General features: G+C 43.2%; 2 protein-coding genes across 4 annotated transcripts in view; both read right to left on the reverse strand.

Annotated features, from left to right (window-relative positions):
* The window catches only part of RNF144A (ring finger protein 144A), a 105,558-nt gene extending 99,682 nt beyond the window's left edge, over positions 1-5,876 (reverse strand). The window contains exon 1 of one of the 3 annotated variants that reach the window (XM_045012057.1): positions 5,537-5,876. The gene's annotated coding sequence lies outside the window, so the exon portion shown is untranslated. The remainder of the gene's footprint in view (positions 1-5,536) is intronic. The other 2 variants (XM_045012056.1, XM_045012055.1) reach the window with 2 other exon arrangements.
* A 1,437-nt stretch (positions 5,877-7,313) lies between these two features.
* RSAD2 (radical S-adenosyl methionine domain containing 2) lies at positions 7,314-19,745 on the reverse strand. The gene is made up of 6 exons (XM_045008747.1): positions 19,415-19,745; positions 16,095-16,256; positions 15,466-15,695; positions 13,113-13,262; positions 11,712-11,744; positions 7,314-11,062 (listed from the first exon to the last, which is right to left on the reverse strand). Exons 1-6 carry the CDS (start codon positions 19,743-19,745, stop codon positions 10,898-10,900), a joined length of 1,071 nt encoding a protein of 356 aa, XP_044864682.1. The 3' UTR covers positions 7,314-10,897.
* Positions 19,746-20,036: the final 291 nt, after the last annotated feature.

Raw genomic sequence — 20,036 nt, forward strand, 5'->3', positions numbered from 1 at the left:
TGTGCTCCCCTGCTTAATTCAGCCTCACATACCACGCCTGCTAAATGAGTATTTAAGGCCATCAGGGATTTAGGGAAGAGACAGAGTAAGCCATCTTCAGCATACAGACAACACTCTGCTTTTTGTCTCTAACTCAACCAATCCTGCTCATGCAAATTACTTAGTGTCTGTTAGAGACAGAGGAGTGGATGAAGTCTGAGAGATGAGCTCCACCTAGATCAGATGGTGACAGTCATCACAGGGTACAGGGCACGGACCTTGCTATATGTTACCCATGCCCTTATCACTTCAAGATCAGAGGACTGTGATGTTCTCTACCAGGAGTTGCTTTTTGAGACCACAGGAACTGAAGCTGTTACTGAATGCATTGGCTAATTTTCTGAGTGGAGGTTTGTCCAGGCAGCACATAACACCAGTGCTTCAGGTGTGAATTGGCTGCCAGGAAGTTTCCACAGGAACTCAACATGTTGATTTAACCTTTAAAGACTGAAGTGGTTTGGGACCTAGTAGAAGAGTCTGTTTCCCTCCATGTGCAGTACAGCCAGAGCCCTGTGATCAGGGGAGGCACTCACACTGGAGCTCCCCTCAGTACAGAAGAGAGAGACCTGAACTTACTTCCCCCTTGGTCTACCACAGTCCAGATCTGATCATCTTCCAGACACACTGCAAGGCCCCATCTTTTCTCCCAGGCACTTGGGGAGGGGACTACTGGAGGGAAGTTCCTTTATGTGGTACATAGAGAACTGGAGGGGAGGAAATAGCTATTTAGTAACTTATGATGGAGTATTTAGTACATGTTTCTATTGGATACCATAGGAGATGGTCACATTTAACTGCTGCAGTGGTGCCCACAGGAAAGCATAACTAAAGAGCTCAATGAGTAAGACTCCCAGCAAGTGACTATCCCTCGCGTATCATGGATCACATCCGAAGAAGTGGGTATTCACCCACGAAAGCTCATGCTGCAAAACGTCTGTTAAGATAGAAGTGATGTCATAGAAGGGATGTGGCAATTGCTGCTGCCTCTCTAGAGCCCAGGACCAACCTGCTCCTCGGATGCCTTCCTCTCTTTATGGCTACACATTATTTTATTTTTCTCTTTTCCTTCCTTTTTTCCCAGCGGATCTTTAAAACGTGGTCCCTCAGGCAACTCTAGTGTGATTAGAAAGTTCACTATCTGCAAACACTTAAAGGGGCTAGCTGAAAGTCTGCGTTCTGCAAGAATTCTCTGACTGCTCCAGGATTCACACACAGTGTACGTTGAAGGGTTGTGGCATAGCTAACATGAATTCATGTAAATGGCTTCCAGAAGCAGGGAACCACTCCCATTACTGGTGCAATGTGAATGCAGCGTGGCTACCATGTATCCAAAAGCTGTACCAAGGTCATAGCTTTTAAGGATGTTTAAGGGACCGTTATGATCATCTAGTCTGTCCTCCTTCAGAAAGGATCTCACCAGCTCTCAGGGAGATGAACAGCACACCAGTGACTCACTTCTGCACAGCTAGTTAGAGACAGCCTGTTTATAAAAACAGCAACTGACAATAGACCAAGCAGTATACAGAATTATTAAACCACTGAAACTGAGTAAGTGTTGTGCTAGGTTATAACTGGTTTGTGCAGTTTGAGAGTTATAAAAGGAAACTGAAAACAATGTGGTCAAGAACCCACACATATACTATTAATACTGCAGCCTAATTTTCATGATGATAAAAAATTTAATAGCTTATGGAACACACTAAATTTGCAATCAGATCCACAAGGGCGGAAGGGTCTGCCTGTGGGGATCCACAGGGTTAGTTTTTGCAATGGATCAGCACTGAGAAGTCCAACAGGAGAAGGCCTCTCCCAGGTCAAGAAAGGTCTGTGGGCCTTTTCTAGATAACGCCAGGTACACTAGCTCCATTCTTACCAACATATGTTTTATGCAGCCAAAACTGACGCTTAAGTCAACCGTACAAGGCTGAGAGTTTAGTTGGGGGGATAGATGACAAATCTTGTATTATATTATGAACACTTCTTACAACCACAGAATCTGATGCAGGAAAAGATTTTAGAAAAAGTAGTAATAAAAGCCAACTATGTATTTGTAATTCTTCAAATGGCTCCCTTACAATATATGTTTTGTATATTTTAAGCTTAAAAGTGGACATAATTAACAGTATTAATAGGGTGCCTCATACCCAAAAGTCTATGGGTACCTAACATAATACAAAACATGGAGACAATCTAGCCCAATAACTACCAGAGTTGGTGTAGGAAAAAGATAATCTACTACCAAACTGTTCGAACACAATGAAAACATCTTTTATTAGCTTAAAATCAAAGTTTATCAGCCTCACACTTATTGTGGCAGTGTCTACAACTAATGTACAATCTGGCAGTCAGTGTGTGCGCATGTATAAAGAGAGAGACATACATGTACACACCTGCTATGTTTTGTTACTGTAAATATATTCATGACCTGTAGTTTAGATCAGTGAATATGTCAAATTACACATTAACGTTGGCATAATAGAATACAAAGATACATATGTAAGAAAGATTACTTCCAGGACACTGGTGACACTAAGGGTGAAATAAAGCATGAACCAGACCTACACTTCTGGCCTAATTTTTTCCCCATTGAAATCAGTAGCAAAACTCATTTTCCTCAAAGAAAGAAAAATTTGTCCCTTTCTTTATCTCATCTCCAAAGCACTACTGCTAGCCAGTCTGGGAACATAAGAACCACCATATTGGGTCAGACCAAAGGTCCATCCAACCCAGTATCCTGTCTGCCAACAGTGGCCAATGCCAGGTGCCTCAGAGGGAGTGAACCTAACAGGTAATGATCAAGTGATCTCTTTCCTGCCATCAAATGAAGTCATAACTCTTACAAACAAATCATTTCACCATGTAAACAAACCAAAAATAAGTCCATCATTCATAAATCATCATTGTAAAGCTCAAACAATTTGTTTCGCAAAAGGAAGTGACTGATCATCTAGGGATATGATCGAAATTAAAATGTATAATATCTGTTTTCATTCCTCATCAATATCTCTCCTCAATTCAATGGTCCAAGGGCAAGTACTACATACAGTGATATAGTGCCTGCCTTTTTCAAATGAATTTGAGGGTGCTAAGCCTTTCAGAAAAATCAGGCTAGTTACGATCTGGTTACTTCTTATTCCTGTGTTGATAAAATCAAGGACAGTATCACTTTTGTATTGGGGGGAGGGAATTCAGAAAGCACTTTTTTTCACTTTTATAACCCAAAACCAGCCAAACCTTTTCCCCCCTAAAATGTTGGCTAAAAAGAGACTGCTGTCCATATCTCAGGGGGATTCATGCTTATTCATTCTCCATACGAGACTTGTTCCCATCACTATTCAGTAATGGGTAGCTCTCCTTACTTCAAGATACAAAATTGTTCTGAAATGGTTTAGTTCCTCTCTAAGCATCATATCATAGAAGATATATGAGTGTTAATAAGTATGGAGTATGATCAGGGTTTTTTTAAGTTACAGGTATCAGAGGGGTAGCCGTGTTAGTCTGGATCTGTAAAAGCAGCAAAGAATCCTGTGGCACCTTATAGACTAACAGACGTTTTGCAGCATGAGCTTTCGTGGGTGAATATCCACTTCGTCGGATGCAAGTAGGGTATCTACATCCGACGAAGTGAGTATTCACCCACGAAAGCTCATGCTACAAAACGTCTGTTAGTCTATAAGGTGCCACAGGATTCTTTGCTGCTTTTAAGTTACAGTTCCTGTAAACAGCCTCTGTGAGCTATACCATCTGTAGCAATTTTTCCTTGTTTATTACAGTATCTTTTTCATAATAGCTGTTATAGTTTGGTAACGTCTCTAGAATTGAACAGCCTTTGCCAGAGGTTCTTTAAACTGAAATAATACCATTTCCAGAAAAGAAAAGTCAAAACACCTTCACAGTTCTTTAAGACTTGTTGTACAAAAGGAGAAACATTTATTTTTAATTACTCGTAAAAAAAAAGACCCCCCCCAACCAGTGACAGGAGCTCATACTTGTACAGAGAGTGTGTAGACTAAAATAGAGCCCTTTATGTAAGTGGATTTGAAAAACCCTATGGTGACCTACAACATTAACTAACTGTGCCCTAGGTTCCCGTCCAGCACAGAAAGCAAGCATAGTTGAACAGCCACGGACAAAAGGGGCACAGAGGAGCACGGCACAATACATTAGGCAGCCTCATTTCTTCCCTCCCTCACCCAACCTACAACCAGCTCTCCCTAATGCAATCACTAACTGCCCTTGGTGACACAGGATGGGTTTCCTGCAAGCCCTTTCATAAGCCTTTGTTTAAAACATGGACACCAAGAATAATAGCAGCAGCCGAATTTACAGTGAGTGGGGCTGTCATGGCCAGGACTGGAGTGTGCATGGAGCCCTCTGCCAGTTTTTTGTTCCCCTGAGGAGGTGGCCACACAGACACACAGGAACTCTGTTTCTTCTTTCCACCATAATTTGAGACTCTCTGCTCATTCTGGGGTTGTTAGGCCTCGGCACCAGCTCCCTACAAGAAACCTGCACCACCACCTTGCAGCACAAAGGCAAATTGTTCATATGATCACAACCCACCTGCACTAGACACAGGTGGAGAAGGCTGGGGGAAGCAAAACAAAACCTCCTCCCTTTATAACAGAAAGCTGGACACAGCACAAAGGGATCAGAGAAGTGGAGGGGCCACCACCCAGCCCCCTACCCACACCAAAAAAATAAAACCTAGCCCCCCCCCCCCTCCCTCCAAACAGCCACCCCTCCTCCACCACCACACTTCACAACTCCAGGCAGAGCCAAGGGTTGGCAACTCTTGCCTTTTTTTTCCTGCAGAAAATCTGTCGCTCGAAAGGATTAGCCTGAGAGATTGTCTCGCTGCTTCTTCCTCGCTAACAAGCCGAGTGGAATCGGGATAGCAAAGTGGCAGAGGCGGCAGCGCCCGCCTGGCTGCATCCTCCTCCTGCTGCTGGGCTTGTGCAAACCCCAGCCGCCGCCCCACACCTGCCTGCTTCTGGGGCAAGAGATGCAGGGGGTGGGGTCGGGGGCTGCACAAATAGGACCGCAGGCAGTAGCAGCAATTGAGCTCAGTCACAAGAAGGGTGGGCGCCAGTGCTGCTGGGACAGGAGGCTACAATGGTGAAGTCTCACACACACACACACTATCAATGCACTCTTGCCTCTCTCCTGCGCGATTACTGCTGGGGCACGAAACAGCCCGAAGACGCCGTGGCTCACTGCCATTCATTCACCGCGGGTATGGAGCAAAAGAGGGCAGGACAGACCCAGATCCCCCACGTATCCTCTGGGTGCTGGGCCCTGGCACCACACATTGGCCTAACCTACAACCCCACCTGGGGCGGCTCTAGAGCTCTGACACCCCCCACCCCCGAAACACACCCCGCGCGGCTGGCTCCGAGGTGCCACTGGCCTAAGTACCACCGCCAAGTTCACGCCACCTCCCCGCCTCTGGGGCGATACAGGGATGCCCAAGATGCTGCCCCCCGCCCCCCCTTACCCGTCTGCCGCTGCAGCCTCGGCGGGGAAGAAGAGATGCTGCTGTCGCCTCCGTGCCTGCGCCGGCTGCCTCCCCAAAGCGGGCGCCTCCTGCGCCCTGCAGCCTGCGCAGCTCCTGCGGCCGCTTGCACGGACCATGCACCGCACGCTTAGCAGCCTGGGCAGGGCGGCGGCCGCTTGCACGGACCATGCACCGCACGCTTAGCAGCCTGGGCAGGGCGGCGGCCGCGCGCCGGGCATTGCTCCGAACCCAGCCCCGTGAGCCGCGCAGCCAAGTGTGCGCCGCTCGGGGCTTTCCGGGGGCGGGGGAGGGAGGGAGCAGCTAATCTAAGCACAAAGACGCCATTAAGCTTCAGTGGTTTTGCAGCCGCTAGGTTTCCAGCACGCCCACGTGGGCGCCCTCTGCCGACCCCACGTTCCCACTACAACTAGCGAGATGCATCCTCCCCCTTTCTCCCCCACAAGTCTCCCCCATGTGGAGGCAGCCTCTCTATTGAGGGGCTCGTTTGGGGGCAGTTTGGAACGTGTTTCCCTTCCCACTTTTAAAACTGCCCTAATTCAAAGTGGCCTACGTTGCCATTGCCTGGGTATCTGAACAGTGATGTTGGACCTAGGGGTGCTGCTGGCTTGGAGTAGTTATAAGAAACACCAAATACATGGTTTCCGTTCCGTCATCAGCAGCCCCGCTATAAAATTATTCCAGCACCCCGTATCTGAATGCTTGGTTCCTGCACCATTTGCTCTCTTCCTGGTTCATCAAATCATTCAGCAGCTGAACAGAGACTATTGAAATTAGAAAAAACAGATGCAGGATAGATTTGCCTGCTAAAGAAGCAGGAGGAAAAGTTTATTGAGGAACACTGATGATTTTAGAAAGGACGTCAAACAATAGCCGGTCTCTCTCTCTCTCTCTCTCTCTCTCTGCACAAGCCAAGAGAGGAACAGTGGCAGGAAAAGATAATCATAGACATTAGAAATGGGAAATATTCCTTTAAATCAACTAGACTACATCCCTGCCACTGGGAGGGAAAATGTTAGTATTGCAAAATATAGTAAGGCCAGCCATGCAAGCCTACCCAAAGAACTATGAAACCTCAATCTTTTGGACCGCCAATGCAGGAGCTTACACTGTACCCCAAAGATGGGTGGATGATGCTGTATAGGTATCACTTTCAACTACTCCCACCTTGGAGCCACCAGGTTTTGTCACTTCTATCTGCACAGGCAAAGAGATGATCTACCCCTTTTGTGCCTTTCAAATACGTATAGCAACATGGCCTGTCAGGCTGACAATACAATGTAATATAATTGTGTTCATATAACATGGAGTGATCAGCTCAGGCATATAATACTGATATCTAGCTCTTACATGGCACTTTTGGTCAGTAAATCTGAAAGGACTTACAAAGGTGGTTGGTATCATTATCCCCATTTCATAGATGGGAAAACTGAGACACAGAGACAGGATGTGACTTGCCCAAGGTGGTAAAACTGGGAATAGAACCCAAATCTTTTGTGTCCCAGTCCCACATAACAAATGCACTGCAGTAAGAAAAGAATCTACATTTAGCCCCAGATCCTGCAATCAGCTCTGCATGGTCAAGGCATTCTTACAGCGTTTGTTGCTAAACTAGGACCATATATTCAAAATTGAACACTCCTTGTGAATATGATAGATTATATGGTTCTGTGTTATATGTTACAAAAATAAACTATAGGTACATTTAAGAAAGTTAAAAGACTTTATTACAATGCAGAATATATTAATATAAGCTTTTTACAAAACATTTTAAAAAAATTCAGTAGTAATAAATAAATTCAACATCATATTTCTGCAACACACTAAAATATTACAGTTACACTTTATAATGCAAGCTAAGCACATCAAATAGGTCATATCCTACATTACTTACTCAGAAAAAAATCTTACTGACTTCAAGTGCATTGAGCTCTTTCTACCTGTCACTTTTCCTAATATGAAAAGCAATAAAAGTGCTAACAAATTACTGTGCAAGCTAATGCCTGATCCTGCAAACACATATGCATGTTCTTAACTACCATGAGATTACTCATGCTAGTAAAGTTAAGCACATATGTGTTTCCAGGATTGAGATCTAAAGTCACATATTTAAAGTCAAGCGCGTGTATAACTGATCAGGGCCTAAAATATACAATTTGTTCTAATAGGAACCACATCTATATACTGTATCAGTGTAAAAATAGCACACATCATTCTAGATTAATACTGAAACTTATAGCTATTGATAAAAACCCTTCATTTTGTTACAGTAAAAAAACTACAACTTTAAACAACAAGGATTTTTTCATTCAGAAGCACCTAAAATTTTAAAATGTATAAAAAGTGTCTATTCACTGCTAAGGTTTAGCCTTCAAAGTATGTTAAAAACTAAAGCAAGTTCTCATTGTGATGTATCTTGGTGCAAACAATTTCCATCTCCTTTGAAGCAATACCACATACGGTGGGTTTGGGGTTTTTTTTATTGCATATTGTAGTAAAGATGATGAAAATCCCACAGGACTGAATTCCATGTGAAAAGTAAGAACACAAATCAGAACTCTCTTCACAGCACTCTGAAAATTTTGGCTCTTTATCATTCTTTTCAAATGTTTCTAAATGTCTGACTGTTTTTTAGTTGCTTTTCTATTCACTTTTTAGCTTCTGCTCTCTAACTCTTTTATTCCTGTAGCAAAACTGTTGCATTTATCTTGTGCAAATGACAGAGAGGCAAGAAGGGTGGCAAGATTAAAAGAGTTTGCATAGGGGTCTGATGAAGTGGGTATTCACCCACGAAAGCTTATGCTCCAATACATCTGTTAGTCTTTAATGTGCCACAGGACTCATTGTTGCTTTTTGCATAGGGGTTGTATATTTCTGTGTGTGTGGCTCATACCTGAGGAGGCTCCCTGCATGTTGCTACACAGCAGGCATTTTGGGTTAGCAGTAGGCTGATGGATTTAATGATACAAGGATACACTAGCCATTCCTCAAGCTAGGGCTAGACCAGCAATCACAGAGAATTCAAACTCTTCAGCTGACTGGGTGCAGAGCATATATGTTGGATCCAAGATTTTAGCCATAAGAAAAAATCATATCCAAGGACACAAGTATATACTTTGGGTGTTGTCCCACAGTCTTTACTCAGGGAAAACTCTAAATGAGGTCCTGTGGAATTTCACCTAAAGATTGTGGGATCAAGCCTTTTAATTCTATCTGGAGCAGTTAAAATGCCTTGAGGGGAAAAAAAATCTATGTATAGGCAACGTAATGATTGCAGAATTCTCTCGACACTCTTTTGTTCTTTAAGGGCTCTATGTCATTATGGTTAGGAAAATAAAATACAGACCTAAGGAATTACTATTTAAAAATATTTCCCGATTTTTTCAGCAGGGCGTAATACCATAAAACTATCTAGAAGCTGTGGCTTCTATTACATTTAATTACTTCTACCTTTCATAGATTCCAAGGCCAGAGGGACCATTGTGATCATCTAGTGCTGCACCTTTAAAGAGTGAAATTAAAAGTTTAATTTCTCTCTGAAAATACTTTACCTATTATTGTTAAAAGAAGAAGTAAAAGTACTATAATTGAAAGAAATTAAAGAAAACATGTATATTTCTCTATTATTTATTTACACTAGCATTTGACACATGCTATGGCCCAGATGCTGCAAACTCTTATGCATGTAAGTAATTGTAAGCATTGAGGCCCATATCCTCAAAGATATTTAGGCACCTAACTCTCACTGATTTCAGTGGAAGTTAGGAGCCAAAATATCTTTGAGGATCCAGGCCTAAGTTCAATGGGACTATCTGAATGAGTAAAGTTATTCACACATAAGTGTCTGCAGGATCGGATCCTCAATGAGTTGCCCATTTGTAGGGTTTTTCACACAAAAAATAAGGAAGAGAAAAAAAACATTTTTAAAAGTAGAAAAACATAACTGTAAAACCATCACGAGTGGCAGTGGGGCTCAGGCACAAGTGTAATAACTGAAATTACTTCTAACTCGTGTTTTTGAGTTTACTATATTTCAAGTTGATGCTACCCCTTTAAATCAAAGGTGGCTGTTATTAAATTTAATTGGTTTCACTCACAGCTTGTATGTTATTGGTGCAGCTACTAAATAAGGGTGATTACTAAGCCAAGCTGACTTCTAAATGAAGACATATGGTATGTGAACTTTGTGGTTTCTGACTTCCTGGCTTAGCAAAATATACAGCAAATAACTCTAGCATTTCTTTAACACAAGGCAGCCATTACAGAATTCTGTCCACTCTCTCTAAAAGAGCTCCCCGAGAGCTGGATGTGAGGAAAAAATCATTTAAAAGGTAAGATTTGAGTGGATTCACGTAAAAAGCAAAATTTGGTTTTTACCTTGAATACTTTTTATTAAAACAAAAGGCTATTTCCCATGGGAAACACGGTCAGTTTCCAGTGAAATAATGTTTGCCATCAAGGGTAAAAACATGATTATGTTTTGGGAAAAATTTCATATTCTCCTCTAACAAAAGTAGTGTGCTCTAGTGAACACGAGAAAATTGCACCCTGCATCACATTTACAAATACTGGAGGAAATATGCACTTTCACAAATAAATGCTTGCAAAGTGAAAATTGGATGTTTCACTTGGCACTGGTTTCCATTTAACTTAATTTAGCCTATGCCTCAGTCATATATTAGGGTAACTAACCCTATTCAATAGTTCTTACTCAAGAAAATGTCAGCGTTGTCTTCGAAGCGCTACTGATTTGCCCCCTAGTGACCTAGCCTGGAATTGTAACTTGTTATTTCTTAAGAACTAGGCAGAACAAGCTTCATGATAAGAAAGCTACCTGTCTAACTGGTCATTAAAGAAATATATTATGATGTTGCATTTGTTGTTTTTCTGAGTCACTGATTTATTATTTTAAAACTATTTCCTATATGACTTTTTCTAATTTAATGCAATACTCTTTATGCCTAGAACTACATATATTTTTACAATATATTTTACCATAGTGGAAGGTGTAGTCTAAGAATTTTAAGAGACTAGGTAGGTACTAGATTTGGGAGATCATCTTATATCTAAATTCAATCATTATTTAGCAATCCCTGAGTACACAGTAGATAAAAACAATCTAAATTTCAAAAAGATTAGTTTTAAGCAAGCTAAAATTTAAAGTTACACACACTATTTTCTCTGCAATTAACATTACTCTACTTTTAATTTGGTATTAAAATTTGGTATTTGGCATATATATAAATCATAAAAATAAGAAACAAATATACAATACTTATGTCAAAAATAATAATTATTATTATCGTACTACAAAGCGCATGTGCAATAAAAAAATACTTTGAGTCACCATTCTAGCTTCATATCTGCTTTACTCCACACATACTTTCCTCCTCGATTCAGAAACATCTTCTCATCAAATCCACTGAATTTTATAGCATGTTCTACGCCTACATCCAGGACAGATTTGGAAGGCTCTTTCCGTCCATTTCTACAGTTCAGAAAACGCATCTAGGAAATTCATAGATTAAGAAAATTAGAAAGTGGCTAAAAGTGGAGTATTTCTACAAAATTAATTAACTTAAACCCCAATCCTGTGAAGGCTCATGCACATGGTTAGCTCTATGCAGAGTAATTCCATTGAAGCCAATGAAACTACTCGCAAGTGTAAAGTTAAGCACATGAGTAAACCTTTGCAGGACCAGGGTCTTTTTTTCTCCTAAAAGATGGTACAAAGAGCGTTACAAAATATCCTGCTTAGTTTACATATAGGTAAAGAATACACATTCCCACACAAATTAGTTCTGCAAATTGAACTTCACAGTGAGGATCAAATATAACAGACGTGTAAACTATTATCTTGATCATGCAATTGGTTGCATGCAAGTGGACCCCTATGCACTTGTGAAGCTGCTCACTCAGGTCCATTTGCAGGATCAGGTCCTGTGTTTGAGTTGTCTAAATGTTTATGATGATGAATACAATTTCCTTGCATCCACATGTAGCAGGCCATTCTTTCAGAAACATGTGGAAAGTGCTGTATAGGGGTAAAATTAAACTGAAATACTTGTAATTTAGTCTGCTAAACCATGAATAATAGCTTAGCCCATATTAACTGATAGACAAATATTAACTCATTAAGTAGCAAACAAAAACTTACATATTCATCCAGAATGAGGTATGAGTCTCTCATCTGTAAAAGCATAGAAAAAAACTAGAAATTACTAGGCAAACTAAAATCTATGCTTTTAGTGAAAGTTAGGGGAGAAGTAAGGTATAGGCATAATAAGTATCCATTCCCTTAGGGCCTGATCCAAAGTCCTTTGGAATCAGTTGGAGTCTTTCCATTCACTTCGATGAACTTTGGATCATGCTCTTAGTGAGTAGCAGATAGAGAACCATGAAGGTGGCTTTTTACGAAAAAACAAATTGTTGCTTGACTACCATTTTTTGTTTGGTTTAAGGATCAGATTGAAATTCATCTTTGATTATTAGCAGGTAAATATGGCCAATGGTCTGTGATGGGATGTTAGATGGGGTGGGATCTGAGTTACTACAGAGAATTCTTTCCTGGGTGCTGGCTGGTGAGTCTTGCCCACACGCTCGGGGTTTAACTGATCGCTATATTTGGGGGTTGAGAATCTTCCTCCAGGGAAGATTGGCAGATGCCCTGGAGGTTTTTCACCTTCCTCTGCAGCATGGAGCACGGGTCACTTTCTGAAGGATTCTCTGCACCTTGCGGTCTTTAAACCATGATTTGAGGACTTCAGTAACTCAGACATAGGTTAGGGTTTTGTTCCAGCCCAGGAGTGGGTGGGTGAGATTCTGTGGCCTGCATTGTGCAGGAGGTCAGACTAGATGACCATAATGGTCCCTTCTGACCTTAAGTCTATGAATCTATGAAATATGGGTGCTCAAATGGATACAGGTGCTTTTAAAATATATCCAATCACTTACTTGGATGTTCACATCAGCACTTAGATATGTACAGTGAATACCCATTTTACATGTTTAAATGATTATATGAAATTCAAAAGGAAGGATGTAGCCTATTGAGGCATCCACATGTGAAAACTGGGTTACGAATTTTAAAAAAAACTTGTTATCTATTAAAATGTGACCATCCTTAAATGTTGTGATCTGGCACTAAATTCCTCTGGATTCTTTTTTGTTTTATTTTGTTTTAAATTCACTATGCAGGTTTTCGCTTAGAAAACCTAGCCTATTACTGTTACGCTATTGGTATTTTTAATGCTCCCATCTACCTTAGTACCACCAACATTGCCTGGTCCAGCTACTATAGAAATCAATTGCAAAATTCCCACTGATTTCAATGGGGGCAGAATTGGGCTCCATAACTGTAAGTTTCCCAGTGTTATGTGCTTTTCACTCCATATGTAATAGATTTTTGTAAAAAATTCTCCAAATATAAAAAAACCAGCTGCTAAAGGAATTATATTGTCTAACTTCTAAGCAAAGTATTAGTAAGCAAAGCATTAGCTATCATGCTATTTTCTAGTTTCTGATAATAAAGAATTATCAAAGAATAGCTTCATTTTACCTTCTGATTAGATTCTGGTACTAAACATGAGACCTCTCTATGGCGATCTAGGAATCGTTCAAAATCTTCATTGCTGATAATAAATTTCTCTGCTTCTCTCAGTGCATCTTCACCTGTATTCTCTCCTTCAATGAGCAGGCATTGGAATACCTGAAAGACAGAAAGTATATGATGAAGGCTGTATATCTGTCATAATTACCATGGGAAAAAACAAAACATAAACTCCACCATGACTGAGAGGCCCTGGGTCTCTTTTCACAGTGGTTTCAACTGGCTGAATCTTCAGTGAAGTCAACGGAGTGACACCAGCATACCATGGAGCATAAAACTAGCATAAATGAGAGACGCCAATAGGATGAAATCCTGGCCCCATTAAAGTCAATGAGAATTTTGCCATTGACTTCAATGGGGCCAAGATTTCTCTCATAATTTTTTTCCTAGCGATCAAACTGCTTGATGCCCCACTCTGTTACACCAGTTTTATTCTGGTTCAATTATATTTATTTCAATGGAATTAAAATACTGCAAACTAGTGTAATAGAGTGGAGGATCAGGCTCTAACTATTGAGAAAGACTCTTCCATGTGTCTCTGCACATTTAAAAGCATGCGAGCCTTACAAGATTTTAAACTAAAGAGGACAGCTATTTAACTTTTCTAATGAAAAATATACTTAATAATAATTAATATTGTGTATTCAGACTTCTTCCTTTTTTCAAAGTAATATGACATTTTCCATTTTTTTTCCTATAAAAAAACATGACGTTCCCTATATGTCCCAAAATCACCAGGTTTCTGGATGGTGAAAAAATATTTCCTTGTAAATAACACAAAAGGGCAAATTCTTGACTGTATCTGAGTGTCACTCAAATGCAGTGAGGGAGGTGGCCTGTCTGGGAATCGGTTACGGATCCTTGATACTAAGTGCCATCAGAAATTAGAGCCATAGCTCTATCTCACCCAGTTGGAAGATCAGGCATAGTAGAGCTCTGCTCCACCATGCCCCCTTCCTGGAGGGTTGCCAACTTTCTAATTGCACAAAACCAAACACCCTTGTCCCGCCCTTCTCTGAGGCCCTGACCCCGCTCCCTCCACACACACACCCCCCTCCATCACTTGCTCTTCCCCACCCTCACTCATTTTCACTGGGCTGGGGCAGAGGTTTGGGGTGCAGGAGTGCGTGAGGACTTGAGCTGGGGGTGCAGGTTCTGGGATGGGGACAGAAATGAGGGGTTCAGGGTGTGAGAGGGGACTCTGGGCTTGGGCAGGAAATTGGGGAAGGAGAGGGGGTGAGGGCTCCATTTGGGGATGCGGGCTCTGGGGTGGGGCGAGGGATGAGGAGTTTGGTGTGCAGGATGGGGCTCCATGCTGGGGCCAAGGGGTTCATAGTATGGGAGGAAGCTAAGTGCTGAGGGAGGGGTTTTGGGTGTGGGGGTGCGGGCTCTGGGGTGGGGCTGGGGATGAGGGGATTGGGCTGCAGGAGAGGGCTCCAGGCTGGGGCCAAGGGGTTTGTAGTCCGGGAGGGGACTCAGGGGTGGGGCATGGGATTGGGGTGCAGGAGGTGGTCAGGGCTCCAGCTGGGGATGCGGGCTCTGGGGTGGGGCCTGGGATGAGGAGTTTGGGGTGCAGGAGGGAGATCCAGGCTGGGGCCAAGGGGTTCAGAGTCTGGGAGGGGGCTCAGGGCCGGGGGAAGGGTTTGTGGTGTTGAGGGGGTGTGGGCTCTGGCAGGGAGTGTGGGCTCGGGGGTGGGGCTGGGGATGAGGGGACTGGGGTACAGGAAGGGGCTCAGGGCGTGGGCCGGGGGCTGGGGTGCAAGAGGGGATTAGGAGTGTGGGAGGGGGTTCCAACCTTGAGCAGGGTGTTGGGGTGTGGGAGGAGCTTCAGGGTGCAGGCTGTAGCCGGCCGGCACTTACCTCAGGCGGTTCCTGTAAGCAGCCGGCATGTCCAGCTCCTAGGTGGAGGGGCCAAGGGGCTCTGCGCCCTACCCATGCCCACAGGCGCTGCCCCTGCATGTCCCATTGTCCACGGTTTCCAGCCAATGAGAGCTGTGGAGCCAACGCCAGTGCCCCAGGCTGGGGCAGTGCATGGAGCCCCCATAGACACCCCTGCACATAGGAGATGGACATGCAGCCACTTCCAGGAGCCGTACGGAGCCAGGACAGGCAAGGAGCCTGCTTTAGCCCTGCTGCGCACTGACCGGACTCTTATAGGCCCAGTCAGTGGTGCTGTCCGGAGCCGCCAGGGTCTCTTTTCAATCAGGCATTCCAGTCAAAAACCAGATGCCTGGCAACCCTACCTTCCTGCTTCTCCCCTTTCCCTGAGAAGAGAACATGTGGCCTTGTATTTCTTGCTTACCTTCCATCGGACAGGATTTAGTGCCTTAACCTGTTCATTCATATCTTCGTCAACATTAAATCTATTAATTACTGAATTTAATTTGAAAGCCACAGCATAATCTTGGCACCACTTTCTCAGTCTTTGGAGATTCTCAATGTGGTTCTTGTTTCCTTGTCCACGGCCAATTAAAACATTGACTTCCTCATCAAAACTATCACAGGAAACTGCAAGAATGTCTAGATATTCACCTGAAATAAACAAAACATTAAATTATATTCAATGTCTGTAGTAAAGAGTCATTAAGTGCCCAGCTCTGCCACCTTCCACCTTCAAGTACACCCTCAAAACCCATCATGAGGAACCCTATCAAAGAGGATTCCACATGGTCATGGGAGGACTGGAGAGCATCTTAAAGGTGACACACCTCTCTTCTACACAGACATGGGGACACCTGGGGCTAATGTATTTAAAGTCAGTCTAAATACCTCTGATCTAAAAGTACATATAAAACTATTTGGTTTTGTTTGCATTTACTGTAAATATATTATTAAAAAATATCCACAGACAGACTCCTTACTATAAAGTTGAATTGAAAAGACTCCTGAAACCTGTGCATCTTTATAAACATATACATCATTTTTTCTTACCGTAACGCTTGAACCATCGTTCTCTAATCATGCTGCCATTGCTCACAATGCTGACACTTGGCAGTTTTAGCTCCTGCTTGCAAAACTGGACCAATTTGCCCACAAATTCTCCTCTCTCTTGCAGAAATGGCTCTCCTCCTGAAAAGTTTATTTTTTCCATACCTAGTATTTGACAAAAAAAGAGAAATACTATTTAGATTGGATCAATTTAAGTTTTGGGAACTTTTTCTCACAACATATGCACAGAAGAATGCAGATGATTTGCACAGATATACTAATGGTGAACCACAGTCCATAGAGCTCCCATTGAGTTCAATAAACTGTTTCAAATATGTATGAAGAGGGGCAACCCCTTTTTCTGCTAAAGTTTTGCTATGATTTTCATAAACATATGAAATTCCCATTGACTTCAATGGAGCCAAGATTTCACCCCTCGTCTCTATTCATGATGTAAAGTACCATGCACATTATTGTATTGAAGATTATTTACAAATCATTAAATTATAAGGCCAATATTTTCAAACCAGGGTATCTGAAAAGCTACTCCTAAATCCACATTTAGATACTTTATTTATGGATTTAGCAAGCTATCTTCAGGAACTCAAGCTTTGAAAATGTGGGCTAATAATATAACAACATTGGTCTACAATTTTTGAGAAGTCGTCTGCTTCAGAGATAAAATGTGCTATTTTGATGTGCTGAATTCAAATATGACAATTAAAACAACTGATTGGCTACTGTTTCTTAGATATTTAAGTTTTTACATTTTATGTCTATGTATATTGTGTAGATAGTAGAGTTTTAATCATAAATTGTAAACCTAGGTCTTTTCATGTGTTTATGGTTGCTTTACAAGATAATATTTCACCTGTCCTGTTTATGTAACACTTTAAAAATCAGCAAAAGGGTTATATAACTAAAATGTATTATGAAACAAAAGGCAAAAAACTATTATGTACATAGTTTAGTCCTATTCAGTGTCTACTTGGCGCTTCTTGGCTTGTCTTTTGTATTCATTAAATGGAGCATCTCTTGTCACTGTCCAGCAATAGTCTGCAAGCATTGATGGGCTCCATTTGCCCTGATAGCGTTTCTCCATTGTTGCAATGTCCTGCTCGTCGCTCACTGCTCCGCAGTTCGGTGGAAAAAATCTAGATGAGAGTGCAAAAAATGTATCTTTAGTGACATGTTGCAACCAAGGCTTTTGTATGCCTTGAGGAGGTTTTCCAACCTGTAGTTGTCTGCCTTGTTGTTTCTGAGAAAATTTATTGCCACTAACTGGAAGGCTTTCCATGCCGTCTTTTCCTTGCCACACAGTGCATGGTCAAATGCATCATCTCGAAGAAGTTCACGAATCTGAGGACCAACAAAGACACCTTCGTTTATCTTAGCTTCACTTAACCTTGGAAATTTTCCACAGAGGTACTTGAAAGCTGCTTGTGTTTTGTCAATGGCCTTGACAAAGTTCTTCATCAGACCCAGCTTGATGTGTAAGGGTGGTAACAAAATCTTCCTTGATTCAACAAGTGGTGGATGCTGAACACTTTTCCTCCCAGGCTCCAATGACTGTCGGAGTGGCCAATCTTTCTTGATGTAGTGGGAATCTCTTGCACGACTATCCCATTCGCAGAGAAAACAGCAGTACTTTGTGTATCCAGTCTGCACACCAAGCAAGAGAGCAACAACCTTCAAATCGCCACAAAGCTGCCACTGATGTTGGTAATAGTTTATGCACCTCAAAAGTTGTTTCATGTTGTCATAGGTTTCCTTCATATGGACTGCATGACCAACTGGAATTGATGGCAAAACATTGCCATTATGCAGTAAAACAGCTTTAAGACTCACCTTCGATGAATCAATGAACAGTCTCCACTCATCTGGATCGTGAACGATGTTGAGGGCTGCCATCACACCATCGATGTTGTTGGAGGCCTTCCATGAAGAAGAATGGGACAAGATCCTTTTGACGGTCACGGAACATGGAAACCCTAACATCACCTGCCAGGAGATTCCACTGCTGTAGTCTGGAGCCCAACAGCTCTGCCTTACTCTTGGGTAGTTCCAAATCCCTGACAAGGTCATTCAGTTCACCTTGTGTTATGAGGTGTGGTTCAGAGGAGGAGGATGGGAGAAAACGTGGGTCCTGTGACATTGATGGTTCAGGACCAGAAGTTTCATCCTCTTCCTCGTCTGACTCAAGTGAGAATGATTCTGGTGCATCAGGAACTGGCAGTCCTTCTCCGTGGGGTACTGGGCGTATAGCTGATGGAATGTTTGGATAATGCACAGTCCACTTTTTCTTCTTTGACACACCTTTCCCAACTGGAGGCACCATGCAGAAGTAACAATTGCTGGTATGATCTGTTGGCTCTCTCCAAATCATTGGCACTGCAAAAGGCATAGATTTCCTTTTCCTGTTCAACCACTGGCGAAGATTTGTTGCACAAGTTTTGCAGCATATGTGTGGGGCCCACCTCTTGTCCTGATCTCCAATTTTGCAGCCAAAATAAAGGTGATAGGCTTTCTTAACCATAGTGGTTATACTGTGCTTTTGTGATGCAAAAGTCACTTCACCACAAACATAGCAGAAGTTATCTGCACTGTTCACACAAGTACGAGGCATCTCTGCTCACTTTGGCTAAACAGAAATGTGTCCCTTTGCAAAATCAAACACTGACAAATAAGAGAGCACGACACTGTATGATTTTGAGAGCTAATATAGGGCAATTTGTTCAGCAGAGTGATGTAAGCTTCGTTATGATTGCATCATCCATGACTTCTAGGAATAACATGATGTAATTCATATCTTGTATGACACAATACCAGCTTCAGATTGCATCATTTATTGTTTTGCCTAAAAAGCAAGTACTGTCCAAACCCAGTCATAGATTTATTCATAGATCCAGTCAAAGATGTATTTTAGTCATTTCTGGTTTAAATTGAGATCCCTTCCCTTTATAACTCACTTATCCTCCGCTATTCCCAAGTCAAGGGTTGTATATACTGACTCAATAGCATATCTTGAAAACTAGGCTAGTAGAAAAAGGTGCAGAGGGAGGGAGAATTGGGGCATTTTTTGATCAAAAGAGGGGGTTTTGTCAATTCCCTTCCCCATTAAATTCAACATTTGGATAATACATTTAAAATAATAATTATTAATAATAATAGCAATCAGTCAGAATCTGGACCATGTCAGAGTATTTGCTGCACTAATTGGATGACCCAGCCAGGCGGGCGGCGGATGCCCTCAGCCTACAGCCCTGGTCCCAGCAGCGGAGTTCACCCCGGGGGTCCCAGGGCCAGCAGTGGGGCAGACTCACCCGCCTCCTTGAGCATGGCCAGCCCCCTCTTGGCCTCCTCGAGGGGCAGCACGAAGGAGGTCTTGGCTGTGTGGAAGCAGAAGCCGCAGCGGTAGTTGCACTGGCGGGTGAAGTGATAGTTGACGCTGGTGGGGACCGTGGGCACCTCGGCGCCATCCGGCTCCCCAGCGCCCTCCTCCAGCAGCGGGGGGCTCCTCCCCGGCAGCAGCGCCCCCCGGAGCCGGCAGGAGAAGGGCGCTAGGCAGAGCCACAGGGCGCTCAGCTGCGCCTGGAGGACCCGGAGCAACATCGCCAGCGCCTGGGGCAAGCCGCGCATCTCGGCCAGGTGCATCGCGGCGCGGGGCTGCAGCGCTCTGGAGCGCCGGGCAGGGGCGCGGGCCCCATTTAATAGCGGCGAGCATGTGACGGGCGCTGCTGCCTGGGGAAGGGGAAGGGAAAGGGGCAGTTTCGGTTTCCTTTACGGAGAAGCGAAACTTGGCCCCGGGTGGCTGCAGCAGGCGAGGTGTGTGCGGAGACCGCGGCGAGCCCGTTTACACCGGGCCACCCCCACTCCCTGCCTAGCTCCAGCTGCCGGCTGTGCATCCCCCTCCCCACTCTGGGCCCGTGCCCCGCACAGGCTTGC

Source organism: Mauremys mutica, chromosome 3 (assembly GCF_020497125.1).
Source record: "Mauremys mutica isolate MM-2020 ecotype Southern chromosome 3, ASM2049712v1, whole genome shotgun sequence".
NCBI lineage: Eukaryota > Metazoa > Chordata > Testudines > Geoemydidae > Mauremys > Mauremys mutica.

Coding starts and splice junctions, on each gene's coding strand:
- RSAD2 (XM_045008747.1), bottom strand. CDS start 19,745: ATGCACCTGGCCGAGATGCGCGGCTTGCCCCAGGCGCTGGCGATGTTG. Junction 16,257..19,414: donor GGCCATGCTCAAGGAGGCGG/GTGAGTCTGCCC, acceptor GTCAAATACTAG/GTATGGAAAAAATAAACTTT. Junction 11,063..11,711: donor ACCTCATTCTGGATGAATAT/GTAAGTTTTTGT, acceptor TGAATTTCCTAG/ATGCGTTTTCTGAACTGTAG.